General features: G+C 48.2%; 1 protein-coding gene across 1 annotated transcript in view; it reads right to left on the bottom strand.

Moving 5' to 3' along the window:
* DRC11 (dynein regulatory complex subunit 11) overlaps positions 1-20,162 on the bottom strand; it is a 215,090-nt gene that overhangs the window by 41,524 nt on the left and 153,404 nt on the right. The window contains exon 9 of the mRNA XM_088467766.1: positions 10,390-10,521. Within this exon, the coding sequence (XP_088323892.1) occupies positions 10,390-10,521 (132 nt within the window). The remainder of the gene's footprint in view (positions 1-10,389; positions 10,522-20,162) is intronic.

Raw genomic sequence — 20,162 nt, 5'->3', positions numbered from 1 at the left:
GTTGCCCGTTTCTTTGTGCTTCTTCAAAAGAGCTTGAACAGACCATCTTGAAACCCCAGTCTGCTATGAAATCTTTGCCTGGTAGAGACCTTGCTGATGCAGTATAGCTACCTTGTGTATTTTTGTTGTGCTCAGTTTTGCCATGGTGTATGACCTGTGACATGAAACTGTCTTTCACAACCTCACCTTTGTAGCAGAGTTTGGCTGTTCCTCTCCCAGTTTTAAGCCTCTTACACAGCTGTTTGTTTTAGTTAATGACTGTGGGCCTGATTCAGACCCGGACACTAAGCCGCGATCGCCCGCTGCCAAAAGGGGCTGGGTATGCAAATTACGCAATCGCAATGTGTGGTGTAAGGACGCCCTCTATGTCTTATAGAGCGACGGCAGTGAGCATACGCTGGTGTATAAAGACGCCCACTTTCCTTTCTTAACACGTCATCTCCAGGAAGTGTATGATTAATCGGTAACATCGAGAACCATTGGAGCTGCACGCAGCGCTTGAGGTAGCCCCTACCACACTGCAAGCACTGCGTTCAGTTCAGGCTGAAATACAACCAAGTGACGTGTACAATGACGCTTCCATGCTAATTATGCACACCCATAAAACTCCGTTTTGACGGCCAGACACGCCTGCGTTCACAGCACCACTCCCCCGTTCACAAGTACCTTCCCCTGTTACCACCCACAAACGGCACAATCTGTCACTCAAGGTAGCGTTCAGTCTTTGTGCTACGAGCGCACAATTCCCGATCGCAGTGACTGGCTCGCGCACGCGCACTGCGATGCAGATGAGCGACCATCGCCCATAGCGAGTGATCGCGGCTTTGCGCCGGGTCTGAATCAGGCCCTGTGTTTCAACCTACATATGAAAATGATGATAATTATCACCTGTTTGGTATGATTGGTTAATCATTCACCTGACTATAATCCTACAAAATCCCTGACTTTGTGCAAGTGTACCTAGAAGAATTGATGCTGTTTTGAAGGCAAATATTGATTTGATTTAGATTTCTCTTCTGTTCATTCACTTTGCATTTTGTTAATTGATAAAAATAAACTATTAACACTTCTATTTTTTAAAGCATTCTTACTTTGCAGCATTTTTTTTCCACACCTGCCTAAAACATTTGCACAGTATTGTATTTGTATTATATATCAGCTGGTTTATACAGATACTTTTTGGAATCTAGAACCCTGCCTTACTGCTGTCTTGTATTGACTGCCAATGTAATTATTACCCTTAATTTAAAAAGTGTCAACATATTCAACAACACTATAGAATAGGGAGGTAAATTTCCCATGCACTGATAAGTAACATACAGTAACAGTGACACAGAAGGTGAGAGGGTTATACTCATTAATGCTTATAAGATTTGTTGGACATGTAGCAAAAGACAAGTGAATGTTTTGTATCGTGCAATAGCACACTGCAATACACTGAAGTGCCAAAAGTCATGGGACAGATGCCTAGTATTGTGCAGGACCCCCTCTAGCTCAATGAAGTGCAGCAACTCGATGTGGTATCGATTCCACAAGTGCACAGAAGATCTCTGGAAAGATGATGACCCATGCCATCTGGGTAGCTTCCCACAGCTCCCTGATATTTGTAGGTACAAGATCATGAGTGAGAATGGTCCTCTCCACCACATCCTATAAATGCTCAATTGGGCTCATGTCAGGCAAACGTGGTGGCCACACCATTCATCAGAACTTCCCTAGAATGCTCCTCAAATCAATTCTGGTCAACTTGGGACTGATGACACGGTGCTTTATCCTGCTGGAATATTCCATCATTGTGGGGCTACATGATGTCCATGAAGAGCTGCAAATGGTCATCAAGCAATGCAACGTAGCAGTTACCGGTCAATTACGTGTTCAAGCGAACCCAACCCATGCCATGTGAACACACCCCATACCATTACACAACCACCACCAGCCTGCATGGTGCCTTGTAGACAACTGGGGTCCATGGTCTTATGGGGTCATCGCCACACCCAAACCCACCATCAGCTTGAAACAACTGGAACTGTGACTCATCGGACCATGCCACATGTCAGTCATCCAGGGTCCAATATGCGATGTCACGAGCCCAGGTGAGGTGCTGCATCCGATGTAGTGTTAACAGGGGCACTCTGGTGGGTCTTCTGCTCCCATATCCCATGGAAGCTAAAGTGCGCTGCACTGACCTGCTGGATATGCGTCTGGTACCTCCTGCATTGAATGTGGATGTGATCTGAGCCAGTGTACCTTGTCTGTTACCACGAACAATTCTGGCCAACGTAGCTGGTTACGATCATTAAGCTCCCGTGGTCGGCCACTGTGGTCGGCTGTTCACGGTGGGTGGTAAGGCCTTCCATGAGGTATTCCTGTTGCACACGTCACACCGTAGATCGAAGAATGTTGAATGTCCGCACAACTTTGGAAATGGAATGTCCCATCCGTCTGACACCCACTGTCATTCCCCACTCAAACTCAGATAATTAAAGTCACATTGCCATGAGCAGCCTAGCCGGTGTTCAAACTGACTCACGAGATGTCAGATTACAACTGATGCAGTTAAAAAAATAGAAAATACACCAGCGCTTCAAAAATTATTCAGGCAGCAAAGAACTACATAGGAGAAGTCTCTATTCCTCCAAATAAAAGTCACACAAACATATAGAGATATAATTCTTGCGCCACTAAATGGGGTCAACGAGTGTTCCTTTGTACAATATAGGGAATAAATCCGATAATGTCAGTCACCAATGTTCCTTGTATAATTCTACTGTCTCAGATCTTCTTATGACCCAGGATAACACTTTCATGAATATTTCCAAAGACCATGTGAACGAGAAGAAATAGAATTTCTGTATGGTGAAGTACTTCCAAAAAAGCTTTATTACAACATCAACATATAAAAACACAATCCACAGGATAGGGTAAAAAAATAGCCGTGTACCGTGTTGTAGGCGTGTAATCTCCTTATATTGTACAAAGGAACACTCGTTGACCCCATTTAGTGGCGCAAGAATTATATCTCTATATGTCTGTACAACTGATGCAGGTCTGGGCATTTCCAAGACATCACAGTAGGGCGACGCCATTAAAATTACGTACTGCTATCCCATGACTTTTATCTAACCATTTAAAGACACAAAGGGTTACTTAGCAACATTTACACTTTTGTGGCAACTTGGCATAATGGATACAGGATAAAGGACACAAAAAGGTTGAGAAACCCTGAGTAAGACATATATTCTGAAAATAAAAAATGTGCCTAACATAAACTGAATAATAGGACATTTATGACAAACAATATCCAAAGACCATCAAAGGGAAGAGCCATAAAATAAAGCCGGAGGTTGTTGGCGGCGTCAGCGCTTTGTATGGGAAGAGGGCAATGTGCCAGCTGCCAATTTGTTTCATGTCACTAACATTGTTCCGCAACACATTTATGTGCAAGGAAAGGTGCATGGCAACAAAATCCTAATAATAATCCCTTACTAATCCCCATCCTTTCAGGGGGGATGTGTGGAGCCGATATTCTGTTATTCCTGGGGCCGAGGAAGAGGGTGGATGTTGAGAGGACTACGGTTACTCGTTGATTAAATGCATATTTTCAGAGATTGCCATCAAATTGTAACCACATCTTTCCTTTCTGACCTGTAGGGTCCACTAGCGTTTCTCAGCACTTGGCTGTGTTCCCTGCACCTCCCCTGAGCCAACAACCCCTCTGTAGCCAGTTTGTGTCATTCAACAAAGAAATACACTCTGTTGACTTTCCCTTTAGCACCGAGCCAAGTCTCACCTTCACACATGCAATCCAAAGACATCCCAACAACATATGTGTAATAATATCAGACTGCATATTTAAGATTATTAATATTAATTATAGTTGCTATTTTATTTTTGTGGATTTTTTGTTGTTGTTGTTGTTATTGTAATGTTTTCCCAACAGTGGCGCCTTATCCTGATTTAGAAAAAAAAATAAACAGAGGCCGCCGGCTATTTAGATCTAGATTAGAACACATTACAAGCGTGCCGCTTTACGGAAAGCCAGGCAGGTAATCCAATGTTTTTTTTGTGGATAGTAACCGTATGTTGATTGAAATAAACAGGAGCACATTCATCCATGAGTACATGGACCACTTAGAACATGTTTAGTCTGATTCTAATCGAAGGCTATTTCATTGAAACACAAAGAAGTTTACTTACTAACATTGCTCAAAGGTGCAAATGTGCAATAAAACTGCAGCCATTGTTTTTCCATCCAGTGCACATTAGACAGTGTGAGCAAGTGATGATTGGTTGCTATGGTTTTAATCATACTTAACTACTCTCCCGAATGTTGCGGGAGGCTCCTGAGTTTTCGGGTAATCCCCCCACACCCTGGAAGAGTGTCCAGATCTTCCGCATCCCACCCACTTCCTTGTGAGGTGGGCAGGATGGGGAGGTTCATTCCGGGAATGTCAGCTCTGTATGGATGGGGCAGGGCTGAATGATGGGAAAACGCGTCATTAGCCTCACAGTTTTGCCATTACGGGGAAAGGGGCCTAATGACATAGGAGCCCGGTCCGGCCCCCCGAAGTGGCCAGATACGTCTCCCCTCCGGGCTTGATTTTCATCTTTGAGCAACATCAGGGCTGTAGAGAGATGAACGGGGCATGGGTACTGGTGGAAACCCACACAAACACCGGGAGTACATACAAACTCCAAGCAGCTCAGACATGAGCGGGAATTGAACTCATGGCTAACTAATAAGCCACTGTGCTGCCCAATTTTAGTGCACTAAGGGCCTGATTCAGACCCGCGAGCGAGCGAAGGACGCTCGCAAGCGGGTCGATGGTGCCCGAATGCGCATGCGCACGACGGAGGGAGCTCCGTTGTGCGCATGCGCGAGACCCGGCGAGCGATGAGGAATACGTCGCTCGGGGTCTCGCACCAAAGGGGGCGTGCTGTCGATGGTGACTGACAGCACGCCCCCTTTGGTGGGCGTGCCGGGGGCGTGGCTGCCAGACGGAGGCGTTCCCATGGGAACGCCTACCGTCTGGGTCCAGCCCCACTGACATCACTAGTGTTGTCAGTGGGAGTGATTTTGGCTCTGATAGAGCCAAAATCACTCCAGGGCTTGCGGTCACCGAGACCCTACCGCAGGGTCTCATAGTAAGCCCGATGGTCGCGAAGGTCTTGACCATTGCGACCATCATCATGGACGCTCGCATAAGCTGTGGGTGGTAACCCACAGCTATGCGAGCGTCCAAGAGGCCGCTCCATTTTTAGGGAGGAGGGCCCTGATTCAGAGCGAGCGCTCTGGTCAGAGCGTTCGGCTCTGAATCAGGCCCTAATTTCTTTGCCTTTGCGACTTTTGCATCAGTTTCTTGTACTGTATTAATTTGTGCAGTGCTACCTTATTGCGTTATGCCTCCTGCATGTATTACCAGTCCGAGCTGCGTTGTAAAATGCAGCATCAGATAATCTGCGAGACCATTGGTCAGCTGAGTGACCCATTGGGTCAGGCAAACCGGCCACCGCAGATGAGAGTAAGAGGCTAGGAAATTTCCGTCAGACGACGGAGATCCTGGCCTCTTCCCTCCCCCCGCCGAAGGGCAGCGACACGTCTTCCTTTTGTGAAACGGAGGCCGTCGCTGCCTTCTCCCCGCCCAGAAATGGCAGCAGACTGTCAATCACTGACAGTCTGCTGCCAGCCTGCGTGCGAACACACAGGACCCGTACTGCACATGATCAGTACAGGTCCGCGCCTGCGCAGATTCTGACCATCGGGAAACTGCGTTCAGCACTACACTACTGTGCACTGCTGAATGAGACCCTAAGTGCAAAAATAATAACAGACAGGACCAAAAATAATTGTGACTGGCTATATGTAATTACAAAAATAATCTGCACAATCTGCGGTAATTAAGACTGCCAACAGGTTTATATCTGGATAATGTATACAGAATGCAAAATAGCCTCAATAATACAAACCATGCAGTCTTCTGCCGCAGAGGTATTAACTGTGAGCACAGCACTCTAGTGATGCATGGATCTGCTCTGCTTGATACTAAACAACAATGCCACATGGACTGAAGCCTTAATAGAACTAATTTGATGTTTTTGACACATACCATGTGGACCGGATTACACTTCGTTACTTGCTAATACATTTTGATAGTTTTACGTAATGATCTTGTCCCCTATGGCAGTGCTTCTGTTGCTGTCGCTGAGTGTTTCCCTGCAAAACACTTCCGTGAGCACTACCCCTCTCTCTCCCCACTTTTAAGAAGTCCAATATAAAAACTTTAAAAAGTAAAAAACTACCGTTGTTAGATTGTGAAATGGTACCGATAATGGGCCTCTCCGATATTCAATTTATGGTTTACATATATGCTCTGCAAAGCCCGGGAATTAAAACCTTGGGGGACTAGAGGACAATGTGTAAGTACTTCAGTTTCATTACAAAAGCTGGTTCCGTGCTTCACTTTCCATATTCTCCAAAGTAGAGATTGATAACAAATCTTCTGAATAGGAAACAAGTTTAGCAGAAAAAGTAAATATGAATGAAAAACAGAAGAAAAGAACTATTGCAAAAAACTGTTTCTCTTTACCTTGATGTTATAAGTAAATTGAATGCAGGCCTGCCCTTTTAAAATGTCCTAAATCATCTGTTTTAGGTGATCTTCTAGAATGGGTTAGAAGAACTGATAATGTTTTCCAGTGGTTTTGTTTGACAGTAAGGTTAGGCACAGTCTAATCTAAATTACAAATGCAGTATATATTAAACATGTCAAGCAATGAGGCCCTGATTCAGAGCCGGACGCTCTGACAGAGCGCTCGCTCTGAATCAGGGCCGTCCCTCTTAGTTTTTAGAGCGGCCTCCTGGCCGCTCGCATAGCTGTGGGTGACCACCCACAGCTATAGCGAGCGGCCAAAAAGATGGTCGCGATGGTCAAGACCATCGCGACCATCGGGCTTGCGAAGAGACCCTTGCGGTAGGGTCTCATTGCTGCAAGCCCTGGAGTGCTTTTGGCTCTATCAGAGCCAAAAGCACTCCCACTGACATCACTTGTGATGTCAGTGGGGCCGGCCCACGCTCGCGAGCGGGTCTGAATTAGGCCCTGAGTACATATAGTTGATATCCACTATAACAATAAACAGTTTATTAAAATGGTAATTGTGTGACCTACTGTGAAAAGAAGTTTTAGGATGCATAAACCATGGTGGAAACCATAAAGAAATGTCACTACAGTGTACGTGGAGATGTGATTTGTGTCATCGTGGCCCTGCCCTTTGTGGCAAAATTCAGCAAAACAAGGCATTGTTGAGTGGGGCCAAGTGTTACATCATCACGTGACAAGTCTCATCTGAAAGTCCAGGGCGCTTACCGAAATTCAGTCGTCTCCCGGACATTCCAGAAGAATAGGCAAGGTCCCTTACAAGGACCGCCCTACGCCCCTCATAAGACGGTATCAGTCTTTAGCACATTTGTACTTAAGCACTTCATTATATAAACATAACCGAGTTTTCATTATAATGCCATTGTTCTAAAGCTACTTTTACAAAGAACCATATAATATATTATGGACATTTAGTATAATCATATATATCTACAGTATATTTCAGATAACTTGAAGCAGCGTAGAGTAGCTCTCAGTTACTTTTTAATTGTTTAAGAATTTTGTGTAATGTTTGTTTTATTATTAGGATTTAAAACTCTGAGAGGGGATGCACTAAACTTTAGAGAGTGATAAAGAACCAACCAATCAGTTCCTAACTGTCATGTTACAGGCTGTGTTTGAAAAATTACAGTTAGGAGCTGATTAGTTGGTACTTTCTCTCTCTCCACTGTATCTTTGTCCGAGCCTTAGTGCATCTTCCCCTTGGGTTTTGCAATTGTTATCTGCCCAGGAAGTCTCCATAAATCTGTGTGTACATTTTGCATACACACGGTCAGATTTTTCTTCAGATCTGAACGATAACGATTTAAAAAATCGTTCAATCGTTCATATCTGAAGGAAAATCTGACATATCTGACATGTTTGTCAGATGAACGATGAACGATGCGCGTTCCCGATGGCCAGATAATGATATCTGACATCTGATGTGTTTGCAGACAGATTTGGATGATTCCATTCATTTTAATGCAGTCAAAAATTGTTCGCAGTTCAAATCGTTCATCAAATCGTTCAATCGTTCATCTGACCATTAAGCTGCATACACACACAACGATTTTGTTACCAACAATATTATGAACAATTTTATGAACGATTTTCTGTCAGAATTATATGTCAGATTTTTTAAGGTGTAATGAATGATTTTTTGAACTAAAAACGATTTTTGTAACTTCCCTTACTGAAAATCGTTGAGTTGGTCAGTCTGACTGAACTACAAACTACAAACGTGAATGCGCATGAACGTTAATCGTTCATCGTTTTAACTCAGAAAGTGAACGATTTTTTCAACGATTGAACGATAAACAATATCGTTATCGATAATCGTTCAAAAAAATCGTTGTGTGTATGCACCTTTAGGGTGATATTTAATAAAGTGTGGGTTTGTTGCCCATAGCAACCAATCAGATTCTACTTAACTTTTATATAGCACCTTCTAGAAGATAATAGCTAGAATCTGATTGGTTGCTACCTCTAAAAACTCACACTTTAGTAAATATACCCCTTATTTTTGGATCAGTGCAGAGCACAATATGAGATACTACAACTCAGATAGTCATATGCCTTTTGGCTGTGAAAGATTACACAGAGGAATGTCTCTTGCATTAGAGTTTTGTGCATATTTGAGTCTTAATGTGATGTCTCACTGCACTCTGATGTGACTGCATTCTGGCTACTGTGTTTGTACGTGAGCAGTAATGGTGGTAAGCCGCATGTAACGGGGGTGTACGTGAGCAGTAATGGTGGTAAGCCGCATGTATCGGGGTGTACGTGAGTAGTAATGGTGGTAAGCCGCATGTATCGGGGTGTACGTGAGCAGTAATGGTGGTAAGCAGCATGTAACGGGGTGTACATGAGCAGTAATGGTGGTAAGCAGCATGTAACGGGGTGTACGTGAGCAGTAATGGTGGTAAGCAGCATGTAACGGGGTGTACGTGAGCAGTAATGGTGGTAAGCAGCATGTATCGGGGTGTACGTGAGCAGTAATGGTGGTAAGCCGCATGTATCGGGGTGTACGTGAGCAGTAATGGTGGTAAGCCGCATGTAACGGGGTGTACGTGAGCAGTAATGGTGGTAAGCAGCATGTATCGGGGTGTACGTGAGCATTAATGGTGGTAAGCCGCATGTATCGGGGTGTACGTGAGCAGTAATGGTGGTAAGCCGCATGTAACGGGGTGTACGTGAGCAGTAATGGTGGTAAGCAGCATGTAACGGGGTATACGTGAGCAGTAATGGTGGTAAGCCGCATGTAACGGGGTGTACGTGAGCAGTAACGGTGGTAAGCCGCATGTAACGGGGTGTACGTGAGCAGTAATGGTGGTAAGCAGCATGTAACGGGGTGTACGTGAGCAGTAATGGTGGTAAGCCGCATGTAACGGGGTGTACGTGAGCAGTAATGGTGGTAAGCCGCATGTAACGGGGTTTACGTGAGCAGTAATGGTGGTAAGCCGCATGTAACGGGGTGTACGTGAGCAGTAACAGTGCTAAGCCGCATGTAACGGGGTGTACGTGAGCAGTAACAGTGGCAAGCCGCATGTAACCGGGTGTACGTGAGCAGTAATGGTGGTAAGCCGCATGTAACGGGGTGTACGTGAGCAGTAATGGTGGTAAGCCGCATGTAACAGGGTGTACGTGAGGAGTAATGGCGGTAAGCCGCATGTAACGGGGTGTACGTGAGCAGTAACAGTGGTAAGCCGCATGTAACTGGGTGTACGTGAGCAGTAACGGTGGTAAGCAGCATGTAACGGGGTGTACGTGAGCAGTAACGGTGGTAAGCCGCATGTAACGGGGTGTACGTGAGCAGTAACAGTGGTAAGCCGCATGTAACGGGGTGTACGTGAGCAGTAACAGTGGTAAGCCGCATGTAACGGGGTGTACGTGAGCAGTAATGGTGGTAAGCCGCATGTAACGGGGTGTACGTGAGCAGTAACAGTGGTAAGCCGCATGTAACGGGGTGTACGTGAGCAGTAATGGTGGTAAGCCACATGTAACGGGGTGTACGCGAGCAGTAATGGTGGTAAGCCGCATGTAACGGGGTGTACGTGAGCAGTAATGGTGGTAAGCCGCATGTATCGGGCTACTACATATTTCTGCTGGCATCTGATACAGTTTACTGCACTTTATGCTGCCTGTATATATCTATTGCGCTCATAAAACTTGATACAGACCCACAGGGCGCCAGAGTATGGTTCAGTATCCCCCCTGCCCTCATACCGCCATAGCGCAGCTGTCATCTTACCTTCTCCTTTACTTTTCCTTTTTTCCCTTTGGCTTTAGCTTTTTCCTTCTTTTCTTTCTTTTTGCCTTTCTCTTTCTTTCCCGTTTTCTTTTTATCTTTGGCCTCTTCTTTAGCTGCGAGCTCAGCGGCCACCTGGAGCAGGAACGGCGTGACGGAGAGAAGGGGAACAGGGCATTAATGATGGATGTACCATATAAAAGTGGTTTCGTTGTTTGTATGTTAAGCAAAGGAAAATGCATATAAAGTGCGTTTATATATTTAGGGCCTGATCCTTTACTAAGAATCGAGTTTGGCCGAGATGACAATCTCGGGTGAGTTTAGGCATGTTTTTCATCTCGCAAATTTACTAAAGGCAAAGTCGGGTGAGTTACAGAGAGATTTCTCTCATCTCACTCGCAAAACTAGGGCGAGCTAGCAAACTCGAATCTTATCACCATCGGTCAAAATCTGAAGTACTTTTCACCTAAACAATAAATCTCGCAAATTTACCAAGAATCGAGTTGTGAATCTCGGGGGGAGATGCCTGCAAACTCACTGCCAAATTGACGTTTTAAACACTCACCTCCAGATCTGTGAGTTTGGCTGAAAGATCTGTGAGTTTTTGTGTAAATTGTTAAATGTGTTTAAATTATTGTAAAAAAAAAATGACTTGAGGTCCCACCCAAAAAGTCTAACCAGCCCTGGACTTGTCAGCCTGTCCTGGTTCTTAAGTTCACAGGGAAAAAAATGGTTCCACTGTAAATTAAGCTCATTGGCTGGGATCCACGTGGATTTAGCCAATGAGCGGCTACTCCACGTGGGTCCCAGCCAATGAGCGTCTGCTAATGGAAACCGCCGCTGATTGGCTGACGTCCCGGTAATAATGTTAGCTCAAGCCTTGAGCTCTCATTAGTGTTACTGTATCAACATGCTGATGCGTGATGATACAGTCTATCCGGGACACTCTTTGGATTACTGCAGAGAACATCGAGGGACAAAGGTGAGTATTGGAGCTTTTTTTTTACAGGTACTTCCAGTGGATACTTTACGTTGACAAGGGGACGTGAACATCTGGGAGCAGGTGAGTATGTGTGTGTATGTACTGTATGTATGTAATAAAATATTATTTTCACGGTGTGTGTTGTGTTTTTTTTACGCATTTCTTTACAGGTGAACTACACGTACCATTGAGCCCTTAATGCCCCGCATGCTGGTACTTGTGGTCCTCCAAGTACCAGCGTGCGGGGCATTAAGGGCTCAATGGTACGTGTGGTTCTCCAAGTACCAGCATGCGGGGGAGGCTTGCTGGGACCTGTAGTTCCACTGTATAGACAATGTTAAAAAATATGAGATATGGTAAGAACTTACCTTTGTTATCTCTATTTTTACGAAGTCCATAGGGTTCCACAGGATACCTTGGGGTATAGGTGTGACGTCAGTCATCGGGCACCATAGAGTTAAGCTTACAGCCTCCCAGGATGCACTAGGGTCCCCCTCCCGCCCCCGAGCCAAGGCACCTCAGTTAGTTACCAAGCCATAGGCCGGAGGAGGAGAAGGAAGAGAGAGAAAGAAGATCTGGATACACACAAGAATCACACTCTCACCAGAGGGAGACGGAAAAACCGGTGACCAGAATAAAGCCCATCTGCAGCACAGGTGCGACAGGGCGGGAGTCCTGTGGAACCCTATGGACTTCGTAGAAATAGAGATAACAAAGGTAAGTTCTTACCATATCTCATATTTTCTACTTCAGGGTCCATAGGGTATCCACAGGATACCTTGGGGATGTCCCAAAGCAGTATCCTTTAAGGGAGGGGACGCTCCTGCGCTGAAAGGAGAATCCGCCGCACGAAGGAAGCATCCTGAGAGGCGAAGGTGTCAAACCTGTAATACCTCACGAAGGTATGGACAGAGGACTACGTAGCAGCCTTGCAGATCTGGACTGCAGAGGCACCACGTCGAGCTGCCCACGAAGGACCCACAGACCTAGTGGAATGAGCCTTCAAAGAAGGAGGAGCCGGCAAACCTTCATGAAGATAAGCTTCAGAAATAGCCATACGGATCCAGGCTGCCAAAGTTTGCTTTGAAGCAGGCCAACCCATTTTACGGAAGCCATAGAGGACAAACAAGGCGTCCGACTTCCTAAACAAAGAAGTGCGGTCAACATAAGTCCTTAAGGCCCGCACAACATCCAAAGTGGCCTCACTCACTGAAAGGCCAGGTGAGTTAAAGGCCGGAAAAATAGTTTTTCCTCGTTAACATGAAACTGGGAAACAACTTTGGGAAGAAATTCAGGCCAAGTGCGGAGCACTGCCCTGTTCCCATGAAAAATCAAGAAAGGGGGTCTACAAGAAAGAGCCCCTAAATCAGAAACACGTCTGGCCGAAGCAATGGCCAGAAGGAAAACAGTCTTCGCTGTTAGCCATTTAAGATCCACTGAGCCCAGTGGTTCAAACGGCGGTCCCTGGAGAGCCCTCAGGACCACAGCCAAATCCCAAGGCGCCACAGGTGGAACAAAGGGCGGCTGAATGCGGAGAACACCTTGCATAAAGGTGCGCACATCCGGGATTGTAGCAATCCTACGGTGAAACCAGACAGACAGGGCCGAAACCTGTACCTTCAAAGAAGCAAGGCGAAGCCCATGATCTAGTCCCGCTTGTCGGAAGGTGAGTATCCGAGACAGACGAAACTCCCGCGGTGCATAACCTCTCGGTCGACACCACTGGAAGAACGTATGCCACACGCGATGGTATATCCTCGCGGAAGACGGTTTCCGAGCTCGTAACATGGTACGCACTACAGAGCTGGAAAACCCCCTGGACCTCAACATGGCTGTCTCAACAGCCACGCCGTCAAAGACAGCCGAGTCAGGTCCGGGTAAAGACAAGGACCCTGCGACAGAAGGTCCGGTCGTAGCGGCAACCGCAGAGGACTGTCCACGGACAGACCCTGAAGGTCTGAGAACCAGTGCAGTCTGGGCCACGCGGGAGCTATCAACAGGAGCGTCCCTCCTTCCTGTTTGAATTTCCGGATTACCCGTGGAAGAAGGGAAACCGGAGGAAACAGGTAAGCGAACCGGAAAGTCCACCGGACGGACAGAGCATCCACCAGAGACGCCTCTTCGTCTCTTGTGCGAGACCCGTACACCGGCAACTTGTTGTTGTGCCGGGACTCCATGAGGTCGATCTCTGGAAGACCCCACTTGTCCACCAGTAGTTGAAAAACGTCCGGGTGCAGGGACCATTCCCCCGGATGAACGTCCTGGCGACTTAGAAAGTCCACCTCCCAATTTAGCACTCCCGGGATGAAGACAGCTGATATGGCTGGAAGATTGCGCTCCGCCCATACCAGGATCCGAGACACCTCTACGAGAGCCGCCCGACTTCGGGTTCCTCCTTGCCGGTTTATGTAGGCCACGGTGGTAGCGTTGTCCGACTGGACCTGCACTGGGCGACCCTGGAGAACCAGATGTGCCTGCTGAAGGGCATTGAAGACCGCACGGAGTTCCAAGATATTTATTGGAAGCTCCGCTTCTGTCGGAGTCCACCTGCCCTGGAACAAGTGTGGACCCGAAACTGCTGCCCAGCCCCGAAGACTGGCGTCCGTTGTCAACAGGACCCAATTTGGTACCCAGAACGGACGTCCCTTGCTGAGATGGGTCGTCTGTAACCACCAGGCAAGGGACAGGCGAACCTCCGGGGTGAGCACCATCGTCTGGGACCTTAGAGACTGAGGCAGCCCGTTCCACTTGGACAGGATCAGGTGCTGCAGAGGTCTGGAGTGAAACTGGGCATATTCCACCATGTCGAACACCGACACCATGGAGCCCAGTAACCTCATCGCCGAGTGTAGAGACACCCGGCGGCTGTGCAGACAACTGCGCACCCTCGACTGTAATGCAGAAATCTTTTCCCCCGTCACAAAGATCCTTTGCTGTCCCGAGTCCAATAAGGCTCCGAGGTGCAGAATCCGCCGAGACGGGATTAGAGTGGACTTCTGCCAGTTTATTAACCAGTTTATTACAAGTGGCGCATAAGGAGCTCCGGAGATCCTGCCTCTAATAAAAGGTCGTAAAAGTACGGCAACATGCGGACTCCGTGCAGCCGCAGAGAAGCCGCCATGACCGCCATCACCTTGATGAACACACGCAGTGCTGTTGCCAGGCCAAAAGGTAACGCCCGAAACTGAAAGTGGTCGCTGCGGATTGCAAACCTGAGGAACTGTTGATGGCGCAAAAGAATAGGGACATGCAGGTAAGCGTCCTGTATGTCCAATGACACCATGTAGTGCCCAGGTTCCAGCGCCAGAATGATGGACCGTAGGGTCTCCATCCGAAACTTCGGCACCCGCAAAGACTTGTTGAGATCTTTGAGGTTGAGAATCGGACGATACGACCCATTGGGTTTCTGCACCAAAAAGAGATTGGAATAGAAACCCTGGCCCCTCTGGGAGAATGGAACAGGCACTATAACTCCAGCCTGGAGCATAGTGTGCAAGACCTTCCGCAGCTCCGTGGCCTTGTTCCAGTCTGATGGTAGACCCGTGGTGAAAAATCGAGCCGGGGGTCTGTGCCGGAAAGAGAGGGCGTACCCGTGGGAGACCACCACGAGAACCCAAGTGTCTGTCGTGATGACCGACCAACACCCGGCGAACTGCAGCAGGTGGCCTCCCACTTTGGGATCCCCCAAAGAGAGGCCCGGACCGTCAGGCCGCAGGCTTGTCATCTGGCTTAGGGGCCGGACGTCTGGTACTCCATGCCTGCTTCCGGGGCTTGGCCGATTTCTTGGGACCGGCCTGTCGGGGAAAAGACTGTGGTTTGGGCCTGCCCTGGGCCCTATAAGACCGAAAGGACGATGGTCCTGAACCAGAAGGAACAGCGGCCGACGGGAGACATGCCGATTTGGCTGCCGCCAGCGTGGCCACAATCTTGTCCAGATCTGGACCGAAGAGAACTTCTCCGTTAAAGGGCAACGCCTCCAAACCCTTTTTGGAATCAGCGTCCGCCTTCCAGGATCGCAACCACAAAGTGCGACGAGCAGCCACCGCTGCTGAAGAAATTCGAGACACCAGGGTACTAATGTCTAAGGCCGCCTCGTTGATATAAGTGGCCGAATCACGGAGATTACCAATCAACTCCACCTGTTCGGCCGGACAGTCGGAATCAAAGGACGTCTCCAATGAATCCGCCCAGCGCTCCATCGCTCTGGCAACCCAACAAATGGCCATAGCCGGCCGCGCTGCCCCCCCTGCAAGGGAATAAGCGGACTTCAGGCAGATCTCCACCTTGCGGTCCGTAGCATCCTTAAGGGAGGACATGGATGGCATCGGCAATGTGGCACTACGGACAAGACGTGTCACGTGAGAATCCACCTGTGGATGGGATTCCCACTTAGCAAAATAATTATCCGCGAACAGATAAGCCACCGCCAGGCGCCTCTGCGGCTGGTATCGCTTGCCAGGCTGTTTCCACGCCTCCTCTAAATGGTCCACTAACTGACCCGAAAGAGGAAAGACTGTGGCGTCACCCTTCACATCCTTAAAAAAGGCATACTTGGATTTAGCCACTGGGGGAACTTCGTCCTCAATCACCATGGCAGTGCGGACTGCCCGAATAAGTCCAGGAATATACACCTTGGACCTAGCGTCAGCGTCCTTAGTATGGAGAGGTTCCTGATCGTAAGGATCCAGAATCTCCCCATCATCAGACGTCCCTTCGTCATCCTCATAAGGAGCCGACAGAGACGCCACCGGCCGTTTATGTGGCCGCATCACAGCCTCCCCCTGCAACACATCCGACAAGTGCTGTACAGAACTCGTCAGTGAGTTAACCCACGCCGGCTCCTGAGAAACCGGGAGAGGGGAAATAGGGAGACTGCGGGGTACCACCAATTGTCTTGGGAAATCCTGCATTGGTGACGACACCACTGATTGCTGGGACAAACCCATCTGTGTAAACGCGGGCTGCGGAGCTAACTGACCCACTAAGGTTGTAAGCGCCTGAGCGAAACAAGCCCAGGGCGGCTCCTGTACCGGTGCTGTAAGCGTAATAGGCCGCGCCATTGACAAACACTGCCGGCAGAGGCCCTCCGCGGTACCCTCCCCCTCCGCTAAAGGTACTTTACACGTAGTACACTGTAGCCGGAGAGGAAAATCACTTTCAGACATGATGGTACAAAGTATGTGACCCCTCTCACCAATTGTTTTTTTTAAAGAGGCGAGAGACCACCCTGCAGCACCACACCGCAAGCAGAAAGAACAGGGACAGTAATAAAGCTGCCAGTCAGAATAGAAGATACAGGCAGCAGCGCTGGCAGAGTCACATACAATGCAAAGAAAATCAATTCCTGCACTAACCAGCGCTGATAAATCAACTACACAGACACAGAGTCTGGTAGGACACAGCGCTGCATACACAGACCTGACCACAACGGAGGAGAGGTATGCGGGGGGAACCAGACCACGATGCCTCCGTCCAGGCTTCCAGCAGCGTTCACCATGCGTTCAGGAAGATGGCCGCCGAGGAGCAGAGAGGAGGCTGGCCTGGGGGAGGAGCGCTGCCACAGGGCCAGTCGGCGTGTTGCAGAGAGGGCTGTGTGCAGCGGGGGAGGCGCCGGCTGTGAGACAGGGAAGGCGCGCTCCCCTGGCATGCATTTAACCCCCGGGACGCCGCAGCGCTGCCGCGCTGCTGTGGTCCGCTGTCCCAGGGGGTTAGTGGAAGCGCAGGTTATATACCTGGCTCCACGCTGCAGCCAGTCCCCAGGGAGCCCCCTGCCTGGGGACTTTGGACCATGTAACAGCGGGGACCCACCGCGGGACCCCGCTGCTTACCTTGCTGTCCCCCTTGATTCCGGCCATGGTCCGGAACATCTGGGGTCACCGCTAGCTGTGACCCCAGATGCTCACCAGCATCCCCGGATCGGTACCGGCGTTCTGGTACCGGCGGGGGTGTAGGGAAGACAGCATGGACGTCAGGACTGACTGTCCATGCTGTACATCCAGATGTGCAGCCACAGCTGCATGCAGGAAAACTTCAGGGGCTCTTCTTAGCCCCCACTCCAACAGGTGCACCCGACTCCGGTCGGGCACCAAACTAAACTGAGGTGCCTTGGCTCGGGGGCGGGGTATAGGAGGGGGACCCTAGTGCATCCTGGGAGGCTGAAAGCTTAACTCTATGGTGCCCGATGACTGACGTCACACCTATACCCCAAGGTATCCTGTGGATACCCTATGGACCCTGAAGTAGAAATTCTAATTTTTGCATAATACATCTACACTATCAACCTGCCACCCACCGCCCAGGGGTGGTGGGGATAGCCCTGGCCTCTCAGCCTAGGTCAGGGGTGCCCTGGAGAGGAAGAGCTCTTTATTGGGGGGCTCCCCAACTCCCCAGGAATCCTGGCCTGGGCTGACTAGCGGTCAGGGCTGATGCTGTGGCTGGGTGTCCCGGTGAAAAGGCTCCCCTGGCTGTGGCATCAGTCCACCGCTAGAAAGGGTCCAGAGCTGGTTTTAAATATGTGGTGAACCTCATGCTAAAATTTTATACATATATTTAAAACTAGCTCTGGCCCTGCTGCCTGGTGCTGGTTTTTAATTTACAGTGGAACCACACACATTTTTATCCCTGTATATTTAAGAACAAGGACAGGCTGACAAGTCCGGGGCTGGTTAGTCTTTTTGGGGGGGACCTCACGTCATTTTTTTTAAAATAATGAACCCTTTTTTACAGGTCTAACACACAAGCAGCAAGCACATATTTCTCTGATACGTGCAGGCTGCTAGCTCGGGAGAGATTTGCAGAGAGAAAACACTGCAATCTCGGGTGAGTTATCTCCTCTTCACTTGCAACTTGGGGGAGAAATCTCGATTTGCTTCACCATCGAAAAACTCACTTTCAGCTAAACTCACTTCTTAGTAAATTTGCAAAACAAAAAAAAAAAAACTCCCCCGAGTTTTGGCGATGCAAATCGAGTTTAAAAAACACACAACTCGACCAAACTCGACTCTTAGTAAATTTTACCCCTAAGTTGTAAGTGCCTTGGTCATTTCTCACCGATGGCTAAATGGGCGTTACTGGGTGGTAACTGGGCATGTAGCCAGAGTTGGGAACTATACTGCGCTGTGGGAATTGATTGTGCATGCACCTTCTGCACCAAACATGGGCTAGGCGTGCTGTAACTAGTGACGATGGCTGGTCTTGGGTAGGAGAGATGGGGAAATGCGATTGCTTAGATACGGTCAACTGAGAATATGGGCAGATAGTCGCATAGGACATAAGATCACTGTAGTTGTGTGCAGCTGTGTAAGGGTAGCATATGCACCTGATTTACTCTAGGAGAGAACAGTAGCATATGCACCTGATTTACCCTAGGAGAGAACAGTAGTATATGCACCTGATTTACTCTCGTGGAGATCAGTAGCATATGCACCTGATTTACCCTAGGAGAGAACAGTAGTATATGCACCTGATTTACTCTAGGAGAGATCAGTAGTATATGCACCTGATTTACTCTAGGAGAGAACAGTAGTATATGCACCTGATTTACTCTAGGAGAGATCAGTAGTATATGCACCTGATTTACTCTAGGAGAGATCAGTAGTATATGCACCTGAATTACTCTAGGAGAGAACAGTAGTATATGCACCTGAGTTACTCTAGGAGAGATCAATAGTATATGCACCTGATTTACTCTAGGAGAGATCAGTAGTATATGCACCTGATTTACTCTAGGAGAGATCAGTAGCATATGCACCTGATTTACTCTAGGAGAGAACAGTAGTATATGCACCTGATTTACTCTAGGAGAGAACAGTAGTATATGCACCTGATTCACTCTAGGAGAGATCAGTAGTATATGCACCTGATTTACACCAGGAGAGAACAGTAGCATATGCACCTGATTTACTCTAGGAGAGATCAGTAGCATATGCACCTGATTTACTCTAGGATAGAACAGTAATATATGTGCCTGGGTTACACCAGGAGAGAACAGTAGTATATGTGCCTGGGTTACACCAGGAGAGAACAGTAGTATATGCGCCTGGGTAACACCAGGAGAGAACAGTAGTATATGCCTGGGTTACACCAGGAGAGAACAGTAGTATATGTGCCTGGGTTACACCAGGAGAGAACAGTAGTATATGTGCCTGGGTTACACCAGGAGAGAACAGTAGTATATGCACCTGATTTACTCTAGGAGAGAACAGTAATGTATGTGCCTGGGTTACACCAGGAGAGAACAGTAGTGTATGTGCCTGAGTTACACTAGGAGAGAACAGTAGTATATGTGCCTGGGTTACACCAGGAGAGAGCAGTAGTACAAGTGCCTGGGTTACACCAGGAGAGAACAGTAGTGTATGTGCCTGGGTTACACCAGGAGAGAACAGTAGTATATGTGCCTGGGTTACACCAGGACAGAACAGTAGTGTATGTGCCTGGGTTACACCAGGAGAGAACAGTAGTATATGTGCCTGGGTTACACCAGGAGAGAACAGTAGTATATGTGCCTGGGTTACACCAGGAGAGAGCAGTAGTACAAGTGCCTGGGTTACACCAGGAGAGAACAGTAGTGTATGTGCCTGGGTTACACCAGGAGAGAACAGTAGTATATGTGCCTGGTTTACACCAGGAGAGAACAGTAGTGTATGTGCCTGGGTTACACCAGGAGAGAACAGTAGTATATGTGCCTGGGTTACACCAGGAGAGAACAGTAGTATATGTGCCTGGATTACACCAGGAGAGAACAGTAGTATATGTGCCTGGGTTACACCAGGAGAGAACAGTAGTATATGTGCCT

This window comes from Taudactylus pleione, unplaced genomic scaffold, assembly GCF_031769625.1.
Source record: "Taudactylus pleione unplaced genomic scaffold, aTauple2 ptg000074l, whole genome shotgun sequence".
In the NCBI taxonomy this organism is placed as follows: Eukaryota; Metazoa; Chordata; class Amphibia; order Anura; family Myobatrachidae; genus Taudactylus; species Taudactylus pleione.
This window is presented reverse-complemented; position numbering and strand designations above follow the sequence as displayed.